This window comes from Protomyctophum parallelum (assembly GCF_964188405.1).
Source record: "Protomyctophum parallelum genome assembly, chromosome: 1".
Lineage (NCBI taxonomy): Eukaryota > Metazoa > Chordata > Actinopteri > Myctophiformes > Myctophidae > Protomyctophum > Protomyctophum parallelum.
In genome coordinates this window covers 56,089,099-56,103,526 of record NC_139697.1, presented here as the reverse complement: position 1 = coordinate 56,103,526, position 14,428 = coordinate 56,089,099, and the positions used below count along the sequence as shown (strand labels likewise).

The following is a 14,428-nucleotide window of genomic DNA, read 5'->3' as shown; positions in this document are numbered from 1 at the left end:
GGGTTTAACTTCATTATGAACCTGCAGACAGGCGGATGAGGCATGCCTTTCCCTCATTACTGTAACAATGAAAACCCTCCCCCTCCTTGTTGTCCTCAATGTGTGTGTGTGTGTGTGTGTGTGTGTGTGTGTGCATATTGGTTGTTAATTACACTTGACAGCTGAGAGCAGAACAAGAGCCCAATTCACTGCAATGAAAGCATACAACTCCCCATTTCCATGTAACCTATTTTCACAGATAAGTAAAAATCCTCAGTGTTAATTTAAAACAAGGAGGAAGGGATAATTTGATAGCGTTACAACTTACAGTGGTTGTTTTGCTTCCATAGTAAGAACGTTGACACATTGAGTTGAGTAGCAGCTACAGTAAAAAGTATATGCCAGACTCACTTGACTATGTTTTAGTTTACATTTTAAAAGCACACATTTTTCCCATATTCTTTTACATTGATTAAATAAATGATTATGAAATAAACAAGAAAACAACTGTAGATCACTGATGACAGGTGTTATTTTATTTATTTTTAGGAGTAGCTACAATACATTACAGGTACAAAACTAAAACATCTCTGTATGCTCATGGAGCTCACAGTAGTTGATGCCAAACAGTATCTACTTAGTATCTATTCTATACATTTCCCATACATTGCAGGGGTACACTCACTGTAACTCCATTTTCTCTCCCTAGGTATTTACAGTAGGATGACTGAAAGGAAAATACAGATCTATTTGAAGGGAAATCCAATTGTGTAAAAGATGGTTACACATCGTCTCTAAACCCCACAAAGTCTTTGTGCTGTGCTAATGACCAAGATTAGCCAGTCAGGTGAGTTTAATCAGTTCATTTTTGTATTTAGTCATGAGCCGTTTTCATTGTTCCATCTAGTATTCTTCTTCCTTTCCTGAAAACTACAAATGACCAGAGTACAGACATGAAGTTCACCCACTTGAACTTCTGTCAACCTGTGATGTGACAATACATTTGAAGTTGACTTCTAATGAGACATGAAATAGATTTAGCTTACCATTCTCAGTAGTGGTAAAATACACACACAAGGTCCAGAACAACCATCTTCCAGAGCCACCCATAGCCAAGACCAAAGAAATGCCTTCTGCAGCACGTTGTAACCATGTACACCCATCCATGCAAAAGCAAAGACCATGCATGCAGATTTAATCCACTGAGTGATGCAACTAACCCCACCCCTTCTTTCTCACAAACACACACAAATATTCGGATAGTATATAGTCAGAACAGTGTTATGATGATAGTAGTGCATTATGTCCCCAACAGCTTTGGTTGATCCAAGGAGAAGTTAGAAGTTGAGCTCTTTTAACCCATTCAGGACCGAGGCCGATTCTAAAAACACCTTCTAAATCCTGAACTAGGTTTTCTGAAAACCTTCAATTTATTAAAAAATTACTAAATTGTTATGCTGCTATATACTGTACATAAGAACCCCAAAAGGGGTTCTCGTCCAGAAGAGTCAAAACACCAACAGGGGTTCGTGTCCTGAATGGGTTCTTCAACCCTAGAGCTCATGGTAATCTATTGAATTGACTGGTCTTAATCCATCTTACTATTAAGTTAATTCATATGCCGTCTAATCAGGGAGCAGGTGAATGCATGCATGAAATTATGCATGAAAGGCATTTTTCTTTAAGAGAACAAAATCCAAATAATCCTATACAGTCCATCACCAGGTTTACTTTTATTCATCAAATGACAATGATACATCCAGCACCACCTCTCTGTGCGTCCCAGTTTATGGATAAAAAGTAAAAATGTTCTAAAGTTCTGAAAATACACATTGCCATAGGAGAGATGATAGGCAGAAACTGTTAAGTGCTTCACTAAAGAGAGTGCCATTATACACTAAAGGCCTGGATAAATATATTAAATACAATTCTCTTATTTTTACTTTTCTTGTCCTTTCTTTATCCAATAGCACATTTGCTATAGCTGCTTGAAACAATTTAGCCATCATATTGTCTTAGGCAGCATTGCATGATTGCATCGTCCAACATAGACACATCTACCCACGGAAGAGAGAACATATGAACCATGATTGGGGAGTGACATTTGGTAAAGTATGTGTGCGTCTTGAATTCTGGGGTTATAGTACACCAGTGCACGCAAAACCGTCAGCTACTGAAAAGCAAACAAAAAAATAGCTTTTCCTGTAGCTTTTATCGCATTCATACGAAATTCATACACTGTGTTTGCACACGCACACACACACACACACACACACACACACACACACACACACAGTTGCACAATGAACATACTTCTGAATACAGTACAGTCTGCCCCACTGCTTTGACCTTCAAACAAACAAAAACAAATAAAAACATTAACAATGTTTTCCTGCCATTATGGCCAGCCTCTGCCTGGGGTAATGGCCACCTCATTCTCATCTCACTGTGTGAAACATGGGGCCTTAATAAATACATTATGAATAAGGGAGAGAGAAAGAAATTGTAGAGAAACACCGAGCAGGCATGTAGAGATGTGCGGACATGGTGGAGGTTAGAGTGCTGCCATTTCCCTTTTAGGGAGAGTGGGAGTGTCTTTGTCTTGACATGTGGATCAAGAGAGGTCCCGGCCTATCACAATATATATATATATATATTATTTGACAGTACTGTCCCATCAGAGCAGCATGGTGACTGGTTTCTCTAGGAACTTGCGGAACTCTGCGAGCCACTGGGCGCCGACTGCCCCGTCAACCACCCGGTGGTCACAGCTCAGAGTGACGGACATGATGCTAGCAACGTCAAACCTGCCAAAAAGAAATGAACAGCCACAAATATATACGTTAACTTATTATCGGCACATACATTTAAAATGTACATTAGTCTATTCTACATATCTTTATTATCCATTTTTACTATGCCATCATCATTGCCACAGTCACAATTTTCAGAAATTCACATTTCCATTCACAGACGGACATAATTTGTATCTACTTTCTTTTGTATGTTTTCCTTACTTTCATTTCCCTTTTTGTATTGGATTTATAGTCTGCAATGTCGAGAGCAGTACAATTATCTATTGCATGTGACGGATAAACTTGAACTCAAAGCACTGAATGTATGTACCGAAAATACTGTACAATACTATGTAAACTACTATAATAATAATAATAATAATACAAAAAAAGCCAAAGAAACATTTGATTTGGGATATCTGACATCTACTTGTTGATTTGTGGTAGCATTATGAATAATTATAACCCGGGCCTACCCTTTCTCATTGTCAGCGGGAATCAGTCGCTTCTCTGAACCTCCGATAGCGAGGATACAAGCCTGGGGGGGGTTGATGATCGCAGAGAAGTTCTTGATGCCAAACATCCCCAAGTTTGAAATTGTGAACGTACCGCCCTTAAAAAAGAAAGAACAAGAAAAGTGATATTTTAAAATTATTACCAGCTGTAAGTATTTCATACAGCTTAAGTTAAAAAAAATCAGAACTATCCCTTTAAAGCGCAGGTCAACATAGCATATGGGTGGTCAACAACATTCAACAACAACATTTAAGGACTAAAAATATTATTTAAGACATTTTCAGGAGCTGCATGACTCATACCTGGAACTCGTGTGGCTGCAGTTTCCCCTCTCTGGCCTTGGCTGCCAGTGAGGCCACATCAGAGCAGATGGCAACCAGTCCTTTGGTGTGAGCGTTGAACACTATGGGTGTAATCAGACCATTGGCCGTGCTCACTGCTACACTCACATCCACCACGTGGTTCCTGCAGACCCAGACAAATGTATCTCTTACACAAAAGGTATCTGAGGAGATGTGTGTGTGTACAGTTGCTGAAATTGCCCCTAAACATGTTGGGGGTGTTCAGAACCCAACGAGTTGCCGTGTCGAATGTTGCAAAGTTCACTTAGCCAACTCAGGGCCGTTCAAGTTGCAACCCGTTTTTGCAAACCCGAAAACTAGGTTAAACATATTATGTTTAACAGCTCTTCATAGCATTAATCAGATTCCCAATTCCCATTGCAATCAGAACTGCAGACTCACTCCCAATCGTCCGCCGTAGTCTGAAAACTCACCTCTTCAGACTCCATCTTAGCCCGTAGCACTTGCAGTAACACTTGTCCTAGCCTCGACAACCTTACAGGCGTATGCATAGGCTCAACTTATGTAACTTAGATAGCATTTTATGTAGACATGGCACTCTATAGTGTATAGTATACGCATAGTTTCATTATATAGATATCCCACTGTTGGTTCTTAGCTTATGTATGATTAATTACTCTGGATTAGGAGCGCCTGCTAAATGCCTAAATTGTAAATTGTAGCATCGCCATTGCCTACATCACATGACTACTACGGCTAGTCTGTACATAATTATTATACACATCAAATTCCTATTTCATACAGCCACGCTTTCCCCACTGCATCTACCCATGTAAAGTGTGTATGTCTATCCAAAGTATTATGAGGGTACGTTTTGGTATGGGACTATGAAGTATGTGGTGTGACATCACTCGTGCGACTGTGTTGTTTTGCCTGTGTGTACTGACTGGCGTATGACTGTATCCAGCCAGGATGAGTTGGCTTCAGGGACCTTGAGGCAGGACAGTGCACTGGCTTTGATGATGAAATCATTCACACTCAGCTTGATGTTCTGGGCTTTGACCTCCTGCAGAGGAGACAAGACAGTTCAAACAGATTTTGTTTTCTTCTTTTCTTTAAGTACACAATTTTCTTACTATATGCTATAACTTCATTACACATTTCTTGATGTAATTAGATTTGTTGGCCTTAGTTTCAATCCAAACCCATTTTTAACACACTAACCTCCCACTGGCGTGGCTGGCTGCATGTCGTAAGAATTATGTCAAAACATTGATTTCTGCTTTTTGAACCACCACAAATGTGGTGAAAACAACCAAATTTGCCGTGCGGGAGCAATAATGCTTTTACATTTAATTCAGACTCAGATTTCTTTCAACTGGGCACTACTTGAGACCTTGGATGCCCTCGTGTTCTCAAGCACACAAACTCACATTGTTTAGTTCCTTCCTAAGTTCCATGACTTGGTCCATGTTGACGTCTACAGACAGGTAGTAGTGTGGGATGGTCTGTTTCGACTGCATCAATCTCTGAGCAATAACCTGGAGGAGAGACGACATCATTCACAAAACCTGTGTGTATGATTGTAATTTGGGCATCATCTGAACGAACGACGGCAAACTTGGCGTGTGTGTCTCAGATGAGGGGGTGTGACATGCCGACTGGGACCAACGGTTTCCAAGAACTAAAAACCATGGATATCGTGTCCGCATGTCTGTGGACGACGCACCAAATCTCTGTGTGATTGGGGTGTACTGACTAGAGACATGAATTCCCAACTTGCACCGTTACTGAGTAGACCAGTGCCCATGGGTATTGCACTGAATACCCAAGGGTATGTACTTTGAAAAACTGAGCATGGACAGCTGCAACACCTCGCCACTGGATGGCACTGTTGCACAGCGACACACACACACACACACACACACACACACACACACACACACACACATTTGACCTCATTTCTCCTTAGCACCCCTCAAACAAAATCACACCTTTGTGAAGTGAGGGGCGCTCTTATCATCACACATCATCTCATTCCGGCCAATCACAATTTGTGCTCAAAACTCAAAAATGGCCATTCATTGTCAATGGCATTCAATGTTAGGACAACGTTTGTGTTTACACAAACCTTCAAAGCTGGACAATGGAGGGGCTAGCGGCACGCCCCTCAACAAATCTAAAAATAACGGGCAATCGGAAACAAATTGCCTGTGAATGATCTTATAATGGCAATAAACAAGTTAAAAAAATATATATAACGGGCACAATGGGTGCTGGTGGGGCATACATTCTGAACTTGAATCATTCCCGATTGACATTGTTACCGACATGCGTGGTCCTGAGTAGTAGTGATCATAAGAATGATAATACGGAGAGAAAGGGCAAAGACACATCTCCTACCACCATATGTGTGTGTGTGTGTGTGTGTGTGCGTGCGTGTGTGTGTGCATATTCTCACCCTGCGGATGTTGCTGATGGGGATGTCCGTGAAGGTGCCAGCGGGGCTAATGATGATGGGTGCAGCAGGTGTAGGAGGAGGGGCAGCTGGAGGTGCAGCTGGAGCTACAGGTGGAACGGCTCCCACCTGTCCACAATAACAACAATACAGTTAAAGTCTCATAAACGATCACAAAGTGCACGTTTGTTAGCACATAGTACACTTATACTCTGATCATGTCTATGACAAGCCCTGCACGGCCGGGGCTTGTAAGGAAAACAAGCGCTCCCCTTCCCACATCTAGCTAGAGATATGCTGGATCATGGTAGACACAAATAACGCACCTGTGATTGATATAAACTGATCTAAGGGGTAGATTATTTAAGCAATAAGCCACGAGAGGTCTAAGGTTACCGGGTATTTTACACTGGCTGGGGGCGTAGGCAGACCCGAGGTGCAGCCGAGGGTCTTCTAGCGCTTGATGTTTTTACGGGGCTGCCTGGAGCCACACATTCACAGTCATATGAGCCGGCCGGTGCTTAGACGCATGTGTTTGTATATCAATCAAGCGCTCCCCTTCCCCAGTTCAGCTACAAGGCTGCAGGATGATACAAAGTGATTGAAGGAGTGGGTTATCGGTGAAATTTACACCGGTCATGTGACGGTAACCAGCCAATCAGAATGAAGTATTGGGACTACCCGTTTTAGAAAGTCTCTTTAGGCCCAATCCCAATCCACTCCCTTGCTGACTCAATGAGCCCTCACTGACTTAGCTGCGCGTTCATGTGAAGTCTGCGAGGGCTTGAGGGATGTCCCATTTGAAATCGGTAAGTCAGTGAGGGCTCAGCCCCGCCCCTTTATGTGCCCTTTGCCAAAGTCAGCGTCGATGCTGACTTTAGGCTGACTTTGGCAAATAAATTACCCACAGTTCATAGCGTTACCAGTGGAATGAGGGGGATCCTCCGAACGTCAATCATTTAGGTATGCAAATTAGTTATGTATCGCGATTAGAATGTCAACAAACAATAGTGCTTTCTCACTGTTCTCAAAAGGAGACGGAATGGAAGGATATAGGCTATATATTTAATAACAATAATAATATTAAGGGAAACATGATGAGAAATGACTAATGAGCAAAGTAAAATAATATGGAAATGAAATGTATAATGCACATTATTATATATGAATATTACAACTCATATCACACAGGAAAGTGTATTTATTAAACTAATAATAAAACGATCATCTTAAATACTAAAATATACATGATAGACATGTATAAATAGGCCAAGCATGTAGGTAGGCACTGGCTGTGAATGAGGACAGTTTGTATAAAGTGATGCAAAGTGTCATGAATGGCGGACTCATCTTCAAAGTGCTGTCCCATTTCTTTCACAACAATTTGGAGCCCTTGCAGCCTCTCACCCTCAAGCACTTACAGCTGACGTCATTAAAGTCAATGAGGGTACAGGGCTCAGGGCTTGAGGGAGGCAATTGGGATTGGGCCTTAGTATGTCTACTAAACGGAAACCAGACAATCAGAATCAAGGATCGGGACTAACCGTTTTAGAATATCTATTTAGGAGGAGCGGCTGAAATTGTCAAATTTGCTGGTTCACCTTAAGTCAGTCCACTTTAAGTTCCATGTCTTTAAGGTATGTTGGTAACTTGGTGTTAACCAGATACAGACATGGATATGAAGCAGGTGATTTGCAAGTTTCTAATAGTTGTAAGTAAGTCTCAAACCTCAGTAGGAGCATTTATTCACTGACAAACCTGTACACAGTGCACTGCTGCCATGACTGGTACATTCACTGGTTGAGTGCAGAGCGCATTGGAACTAGTCGATTAAAAAAAAACTGCATACCGGGCAGTTCATATTCTCCATGAACTATAAGGTTCAATACGAATGAGTAACATTACACACCTACTATCGATAATTCAAGCCTTGAGAGGAAGGCCACATCGTTATTAAACTCTATGTTCTTATTATTATTTGAATAGTTGGCTTTACATTGCTTGACAACTGAATGCAAACATATACGGACATGCACACAGAAGACAGTACTTACAGGGGCAGCCTTGGGTGGGACAAAACTCTCAATGTCTTTCCTGGTCACTCGCCCATCAGGACCAGAGGCTATAAATCAAAGAGATCAGAATGACTTAGCACAACAAAGGCGGAGGACTCTCTGTCCTGCACAGAGGGGCGTAAGAGTTAATACGGAGCATATTGTCGCTGTAGGGCAGAAAACTATTTTTTTTAACTTTATTTATTTCAATAAATCAGTGATATTGAATACCATTCATGTCTATGTGCGCTTCTAACTAAACATCCCAACTCCATTGGAGTTGGTCAAACTTTGGAGATAGGAGCTGTTTTTTCGATCATTGATTAGAAGGACAAAACCACGTCCTAACTCCTCTTGAGCTGTAGTAAAGTGATGATAATATAAGGAAAGGACACATTCGAGTATCTGACAACATATAAAGTCACCATGCCAACTTTGATAAGGCCGTATTGTGTTCCAAAAACTATTTTTTTTTCTCCCAGTGAAAAAAGTGAATAATTTGGACATTGGACATTTGGCTGGTTGCTACCGGACAGCAGGGATATTCAGGCAGTAATCTGAGCGATGTGCTCACAATACTGCCTGTGAAGTAATCACAGGCAGTATTGTGAGCACATCGCTTGGTTACAACACCATGGTGCTGATGTACTATGGAAGTTCATAAGAGAGTAAGAAATCAGCTCATGTATGGTTTCATTGGTATTAAAGCCTGCCTACTATGTCTTGCTGCTTGGTCATCCAAAACTGATTCTCTCCTAGAGCCACATTCATGTGAATTAGAGATTTAATGAGGAAGGGGAGACTGCAGCCTCAGAGCAGTTTTGGAAAATCACTAATAGCTTATGTCTGCTCGGTTTTTTAATGACTTGGAGAGCACAAAAACGAAATGGATTTCCATCGACAATAGGGTAGGCCAGGGGTTCTAAATAGGAACCGGTTTACTATTCCCTAATCACCTTTTCCCAAATATTTTTTTCTCAAAAAGTTCTTTGACAATTGACAACATTGAAAATACAATCTATTGTCACACAAATGTTTGAGTTTAATGTTTTATATTAAGATCACAGGAGAAAATAAAAAACAAAAAAAGCTAAATTAAACTAACCACTTGAACTAGCATCCTTATTTTGGGGTGAACATTTGCCGCAAATAGAAGATCTACAAGCTCACAGCGCATCACAAGATTTTGTGCAGACTGTAGAGTGGAAAGAAGGAGCACACCTGGAGGACTCCGGTCAACAAAGCATAACAGGTCTAAGTGTTAAAAGGCACTGGGTGTTGTTTGACACCATGCCAGCTCAGAAAACAAAAACATATATACCAAGAAAGAAAAGACGTTCATCACTTCACCATCGATTGATGGGGATTTCACCTTCTCAAAAAAACAACAAACAAAGCAAACATCCGTGGTGGAAGTTGAACTCCAGTGTTTGGTGTATACTCACCGCTAACCTGAGCCAGGTCAATGCCTTTCTCGGCAGCCAGTTTCTTGGCAAGGGGGCTGGCAAACACACGCCCTTTCTTAGGAGCTGCTGGGGCTCCTACAGCTGGAGCAGGGGCTGGCGGCGTTGCTACAGGCGGAGCTGGTGCAGCCTACAACAAACACATGATGTGTCAGGAGCTCTTATACTAGACAAACACTTGTCAAGAGACCTCACTCTGTGGATTCATTTGGTTGGGACAAGCTATCAATCTCAAGAAGACAAGACTGACTGCTGTATTTTGTCAGAGAAGAGTATGAGCAAGTGAGCGAGTGTCTCACCGGTGCTGGGGCTGATGGGGGGCTGACGTCAGCCACTCCTCCGGTCTCCACGTAGTCTTTAAATGCTGCGATGTCGCTCTCCTTCTCTACAATAATGCACAGCGGAGTCCCCAGGGGAACGTCTCGGGTACCCTCCTCTATCATGATCTTTGCCAAGTATCCTTCCTCCTGCACCTCAAAACCTGTTTACAAACACATGAAAACATGCCGATCCTTGCTGAGGCAATATTTTTCACCACTTTCAGGCCACTAGATTAGATTATTAATCACTTTGAGATACTCAGCGATTACAAGATTATTAGTGAACACTAGTCTGTTTACCAATGGTTGCCTTGTCCGTCTCAATCTCAGCCAGCAGATCTCCCTCGCTCAACTTCTCCCCAACCTTCTTCTCCCAGCGTTGCACTGTACCCATCGTCATGGTGGGAGACAGGGCAGGCAGATTGATCTGTAACACACACAGACTTTCTCAACCAGATTCACACTGGAATTGGCCTCATGGAGGTGCTCGTCCTGATGAAGTCACTGTGTGTGTGTGTGTGTGTGTGTGTGTGTGTGTGTGTGTGTGTGTGTGTGTGTGTGTGTGTGTGTGTGTGTGTGTGTGTGTGTGTGTGTGTGTGTTGACACGGAGGCACCCCTACCTTCAGGTGGGAGGGGTAGGAGCTGCCTGGGGCCGCAGCCGGAGCAGCACTGGCCGCAGGAGGAGGTGGAGGAGCGGCAGAGGCTGCCGATGAAGGCTCAGCACCAGCTGCTTTTAGCGAGTCCAACGTGACATCCTTAAAGGCTGCTACGAGGTCAGGACTGTTTTAAAAACAAATGCATGTTAAGTCATGGTTAGGCTTGTCTGTGAGAGGAACTTACTTGCACAAAGGCTTATGTGTTATAAATTGCCTGGATTGTGCCCACATAGCTGTCCACACCTCACCGAGATATGAACTTAATGTAAACCAGGCCAGTTCGGCTTGTGCTCTGGCTTATCAAATCACAATGCAAGACAGATCTGATTTTTGGAGCGTGCAGACTTAACAGTTAATAATAATAATTTTATTTTATTTTATTGTCCCCTTGGGGAAAGTACAGTATGTCCAATCCCAAAGAGCAGTGAGCAGCAGCAGCGCAGTGCTTGGGCACCTTGGCATCCTCGTATGATCGGATGACAAGTTTAATCAGAAGTGTAACCACACACACCCTTAGATGATAAATATAAATAATCTTTTAGTAAATATATTTAATACATAAAAAATACTAGCTTTCAAAACGGAAACAATTGAGGCCATCTGCAATGAATGACACGCACCTGTCAACAGTAATGCAGATCACTGCTCCTATGGCGACGTCCCTGGTGCCCTCTGGAATCAAGATTTTGGCCAGATAACACTCCTCCATCATCTCAAAGCCAACTGTGGCCTTGTCTGTCTCCACCTGCACACACACACAGCAATTATGTACGAATGCATACCCATACACTGCACATTTCTACACACTATTTTTAGTGTTCACACACTTCACTGATAGCATATGATAAATTGCATAATGCTATATGCTTGTTGCCTCTATGTGTATGATGTGTACAAAACATTTGCAAACGCAGCATCAAGATTCGTGAGCTGCTGTGATAGGAGAAGGATATCAAATAGAAGACAACCACCCTAAAGACTACTAATCGTTGTGTGTATTCCTGCACTATCTGCATTTAGAGATCTTGGTACATAGAAATTGATTTATTGGAGATTCTGACTTTCAATTGTACATACAATTTGTCTTGATCGAATTGTTCCCCTTTTGCTTTGGAAATGTAAACGTATGTTTTCTCATGAGAATAAAGCTCTTTGTATTGAAAATGTAATTTAATTGTGTACCACGTAGCAACCAGAACCAGACTGTCTACAGATAAAGGATACTCTCACAGTACAGTAGACAGAAACTCACAGAAACAGCTTTTTACCTCTGCTATCAGTTCTCCCTCGCCGATTTTCTCACCCTCCTTCTTCTCCCAGCGAGCGATGGTTCCTGTCTGCATGGTGGGAGATAGAGCAGGAAGCTCCACCTGTCAGTCAAAAAGAACAAAAATAATTTAGATATGAGGCTGTATTCTATTCAGAATACAACTACATTTCGTTTAGCGCACCCACACCAAATAGCAGGATCATACAAATATGTTGTCATTTACATTTGCATTCTAGCCTCAGCAATGTTGCCTGAGGGTGGAACTGTAGTTGGACAAAAGTCATTGCTCCTTGCTGTTTGAAGTTTGCACTGGCTACAAAATAAATGTTGCTGCATTCGTATTTTGTTATCATGAGACATCATCACAGCATCACTTCCCAGACAACACGTCACAGACACACAGTGGCAGACAACACGTCACAGACACACAGTGACAGACACACAGTGACAGACACCACGTCACAGACACACAGTGACAGACACCACGTTACAGACACACAGTGACAGACACCACGTCACAGACAGTAGACACACAGTGACAGACACACAGTGACAGACACCACGTCACGGACACACAGTGACAGACACCACGTCACAGACACACAGTGACAGACACACAGTGACAGACACCACATCACAGACACACAGTGACAGACACCACATCACAGACACACAGTGACAGACACACAGTGAGTCAGTGACAGAGTTCATCCCACCCTGACATTTGGCTACATTCCAGCACTGCAAGTCTTTCCCCCTTATTATATTAACGCCAGTAGTACCCATCGGTCATGACACGGCACGCATTTTCTTGACTGACGAGACTTCATATAACTGAACTTTATGTTTCAAAACGACAGCTTTGCACTAGCCTACATGTGGTGCCATTTCATTCTACACAATGACAAGCCCCCTCCTGCAACATGCAGGCTCAGCATGTCCACAACCACTAAAATTCACCTATACAGGCTACGGCTGTCATGTTCAAGGTCAGATTAATTCTCTCCAAAGTGCTGTCAGTCAGATAAGTCCTGATAAATAATTATTTACCTGTTAAGCCTATACCAACTATGATAAGCCGTGAGTGTCAGTGTCATATCACTTGCTAATCAGGATATGTACGTAGTGACAGTGACACTGACGATATGAATGTCATGTACACAACACAATGCAGATGAAGGGTTCCCTAAGCAGAGAGAAGCAACCTGATTCGAATACACCACAGCGGTACATACACCTCTCAATACATTACCTGTCATTAAGGAGGTCATTCACTAGTGATAGTATTACTATGGTATACAGTAAAACTAAAAACCTCGGTTTATCCACTTGTAACTCTGACAGTGAACATAATGGAACTTAATGTCCATGTGTACACTGTCAGACTCAGTTCATCCCTGTCTGATCCACTGTGACTAGACTGTGTAGGATGTGCATGTAGGCTACCTTCTGGTGAGGTGGGAGGCTGTAGAAGCGCTGGCTGAGGCCGCGACTGGCAGGGTGATCACACCGCAGCAGAGGCATTCTGTAGGGGCTGGGGACATTGCACACAACGCCCCTGGATGTGGAACCACCGTGGAACCTCGGAGGAGGACCAGAGTAGGAGCGGGAGCCGACAAGCCCAGGCCCCGTAGAGGTGGAGAGGACACGGGAGCATGAGGGGCCGCCGCGGGTCGGTCTGAGCCGCAGGATTAAACGGAGCATCTCGTGGCGGTGGCGGGCTCTTTTAGACGAATCTCTTAAATTATGTAGGAGTTTAGACCGGCATTAAGCTTGAGGCGGCACTGTGTCTCCCCCAGAACCGCTCCGTGTTCCTCACTTTCTAATGACCTCCCTTCCTCACAAGCCAAAACAGGATGCTTTACGGCTCTCCTTCACCGCTCTGCTGTGAAGTTGCCAGTTCTGTTAAGGCGAGAGGGAAAGCCGGAAACGTGACGTGGCCGATTGGGCCGATCGTGATCTTCTTGTCAAACGTAAATTAATGTTTAAACTCTGGAAAACTGCAATGATCTCTCTTCTGTGCCATACTTTATAGGGTGACGTGACGTCGTAGCCTGACGTCACGCCACTGCCCGTTTCCGTGGCAACAGACATATTAAGCACAAACCAAACACCGTGAAATTGGGCTGACTGAATCGAATACAAATAAATCTGGTAAACGGTAGATGGGATTCATGGGAAGGTACAAACTGGCAACCCATGTCCCCACTTGTTGTAAAATGTCGCAAAATGAAAACAGCCGGGCCTGTGACTATTTAGCAACCACGCGATGGCAGTAAAGGTCTGTTTTAGATAGCTGTGTCTAGTGTCTATTTTTGATTGATTGAAATATGTATTAACAGTTTGCAGAATTACAGTACATTTCAAGCACAAACTCAATACAAAGACTGTTAACTGTGAGTGGACGACACTTGTTTACAACAGGGTCCACCTTGTTCAATTCATCAAAACATTTAGAGACGTACAAATAGACACTTCTATATAGTTAAAGAACAAAACAGGAATTCATCATAAAGGAAGCGAAAAGGGAAAAGAAACATATACATTGTACTGTCTCATCTACTGACTACTGTGTGTACTGTGTACTGTGTACTAGACTAGTACCTACTAGTAGG

At 42.8% G+C, this 14,428-nt stretch overlaps 1 protein-coding gene across 1 annotated transcript; it reads right to left on the bottom strand.

Annotated features, from left to right (window-relative positions):
• Positions 1 to 1,685: 1,685 nt before the first annotated feature.
• dlat (dihydrolipoamide S-acetyltransferase (E2 component of pyruvate dehydrogenase complex)) lies at positions 1,686 to 13,680 on the bottom strand. The gene is made up of 14 exons (XM_083763575.1): positions 13,260 to 13,680; positions 11,812 to 11,913; positions 11,164 to 11,288; positions 10,508 to 10,667; positions 10,188 to 10,314; positions 9,867 to 10,048; positions 9,550 to 9,697; positions 8,105 to 8,172; positions 6,054 to 6,179; positions 5,026 to 5,133; positions 4,540 to 4,658; positions 3,593 to 3,755; positions 3,251 to 3,387; positions 1,686 to 2,786 (listed from the first exon to the last, which is right to left on the bottom strand). The coding sequence occupies exons 1-14, from the start codon at positions 13,515 to 13,517 to the stop codon at positions 2,657 to 2,659; spliced, it is 1,953 nt and encodes a 650-aa protein (XP_083619701.1). The 5' UTR covers positions 13,518 to 13,680; the 3' UTR covers positions 1,686 to 2,656.
• Between the last annotated feature and the right edge of the window lie 748 nt (positions 13,681 to 14,428).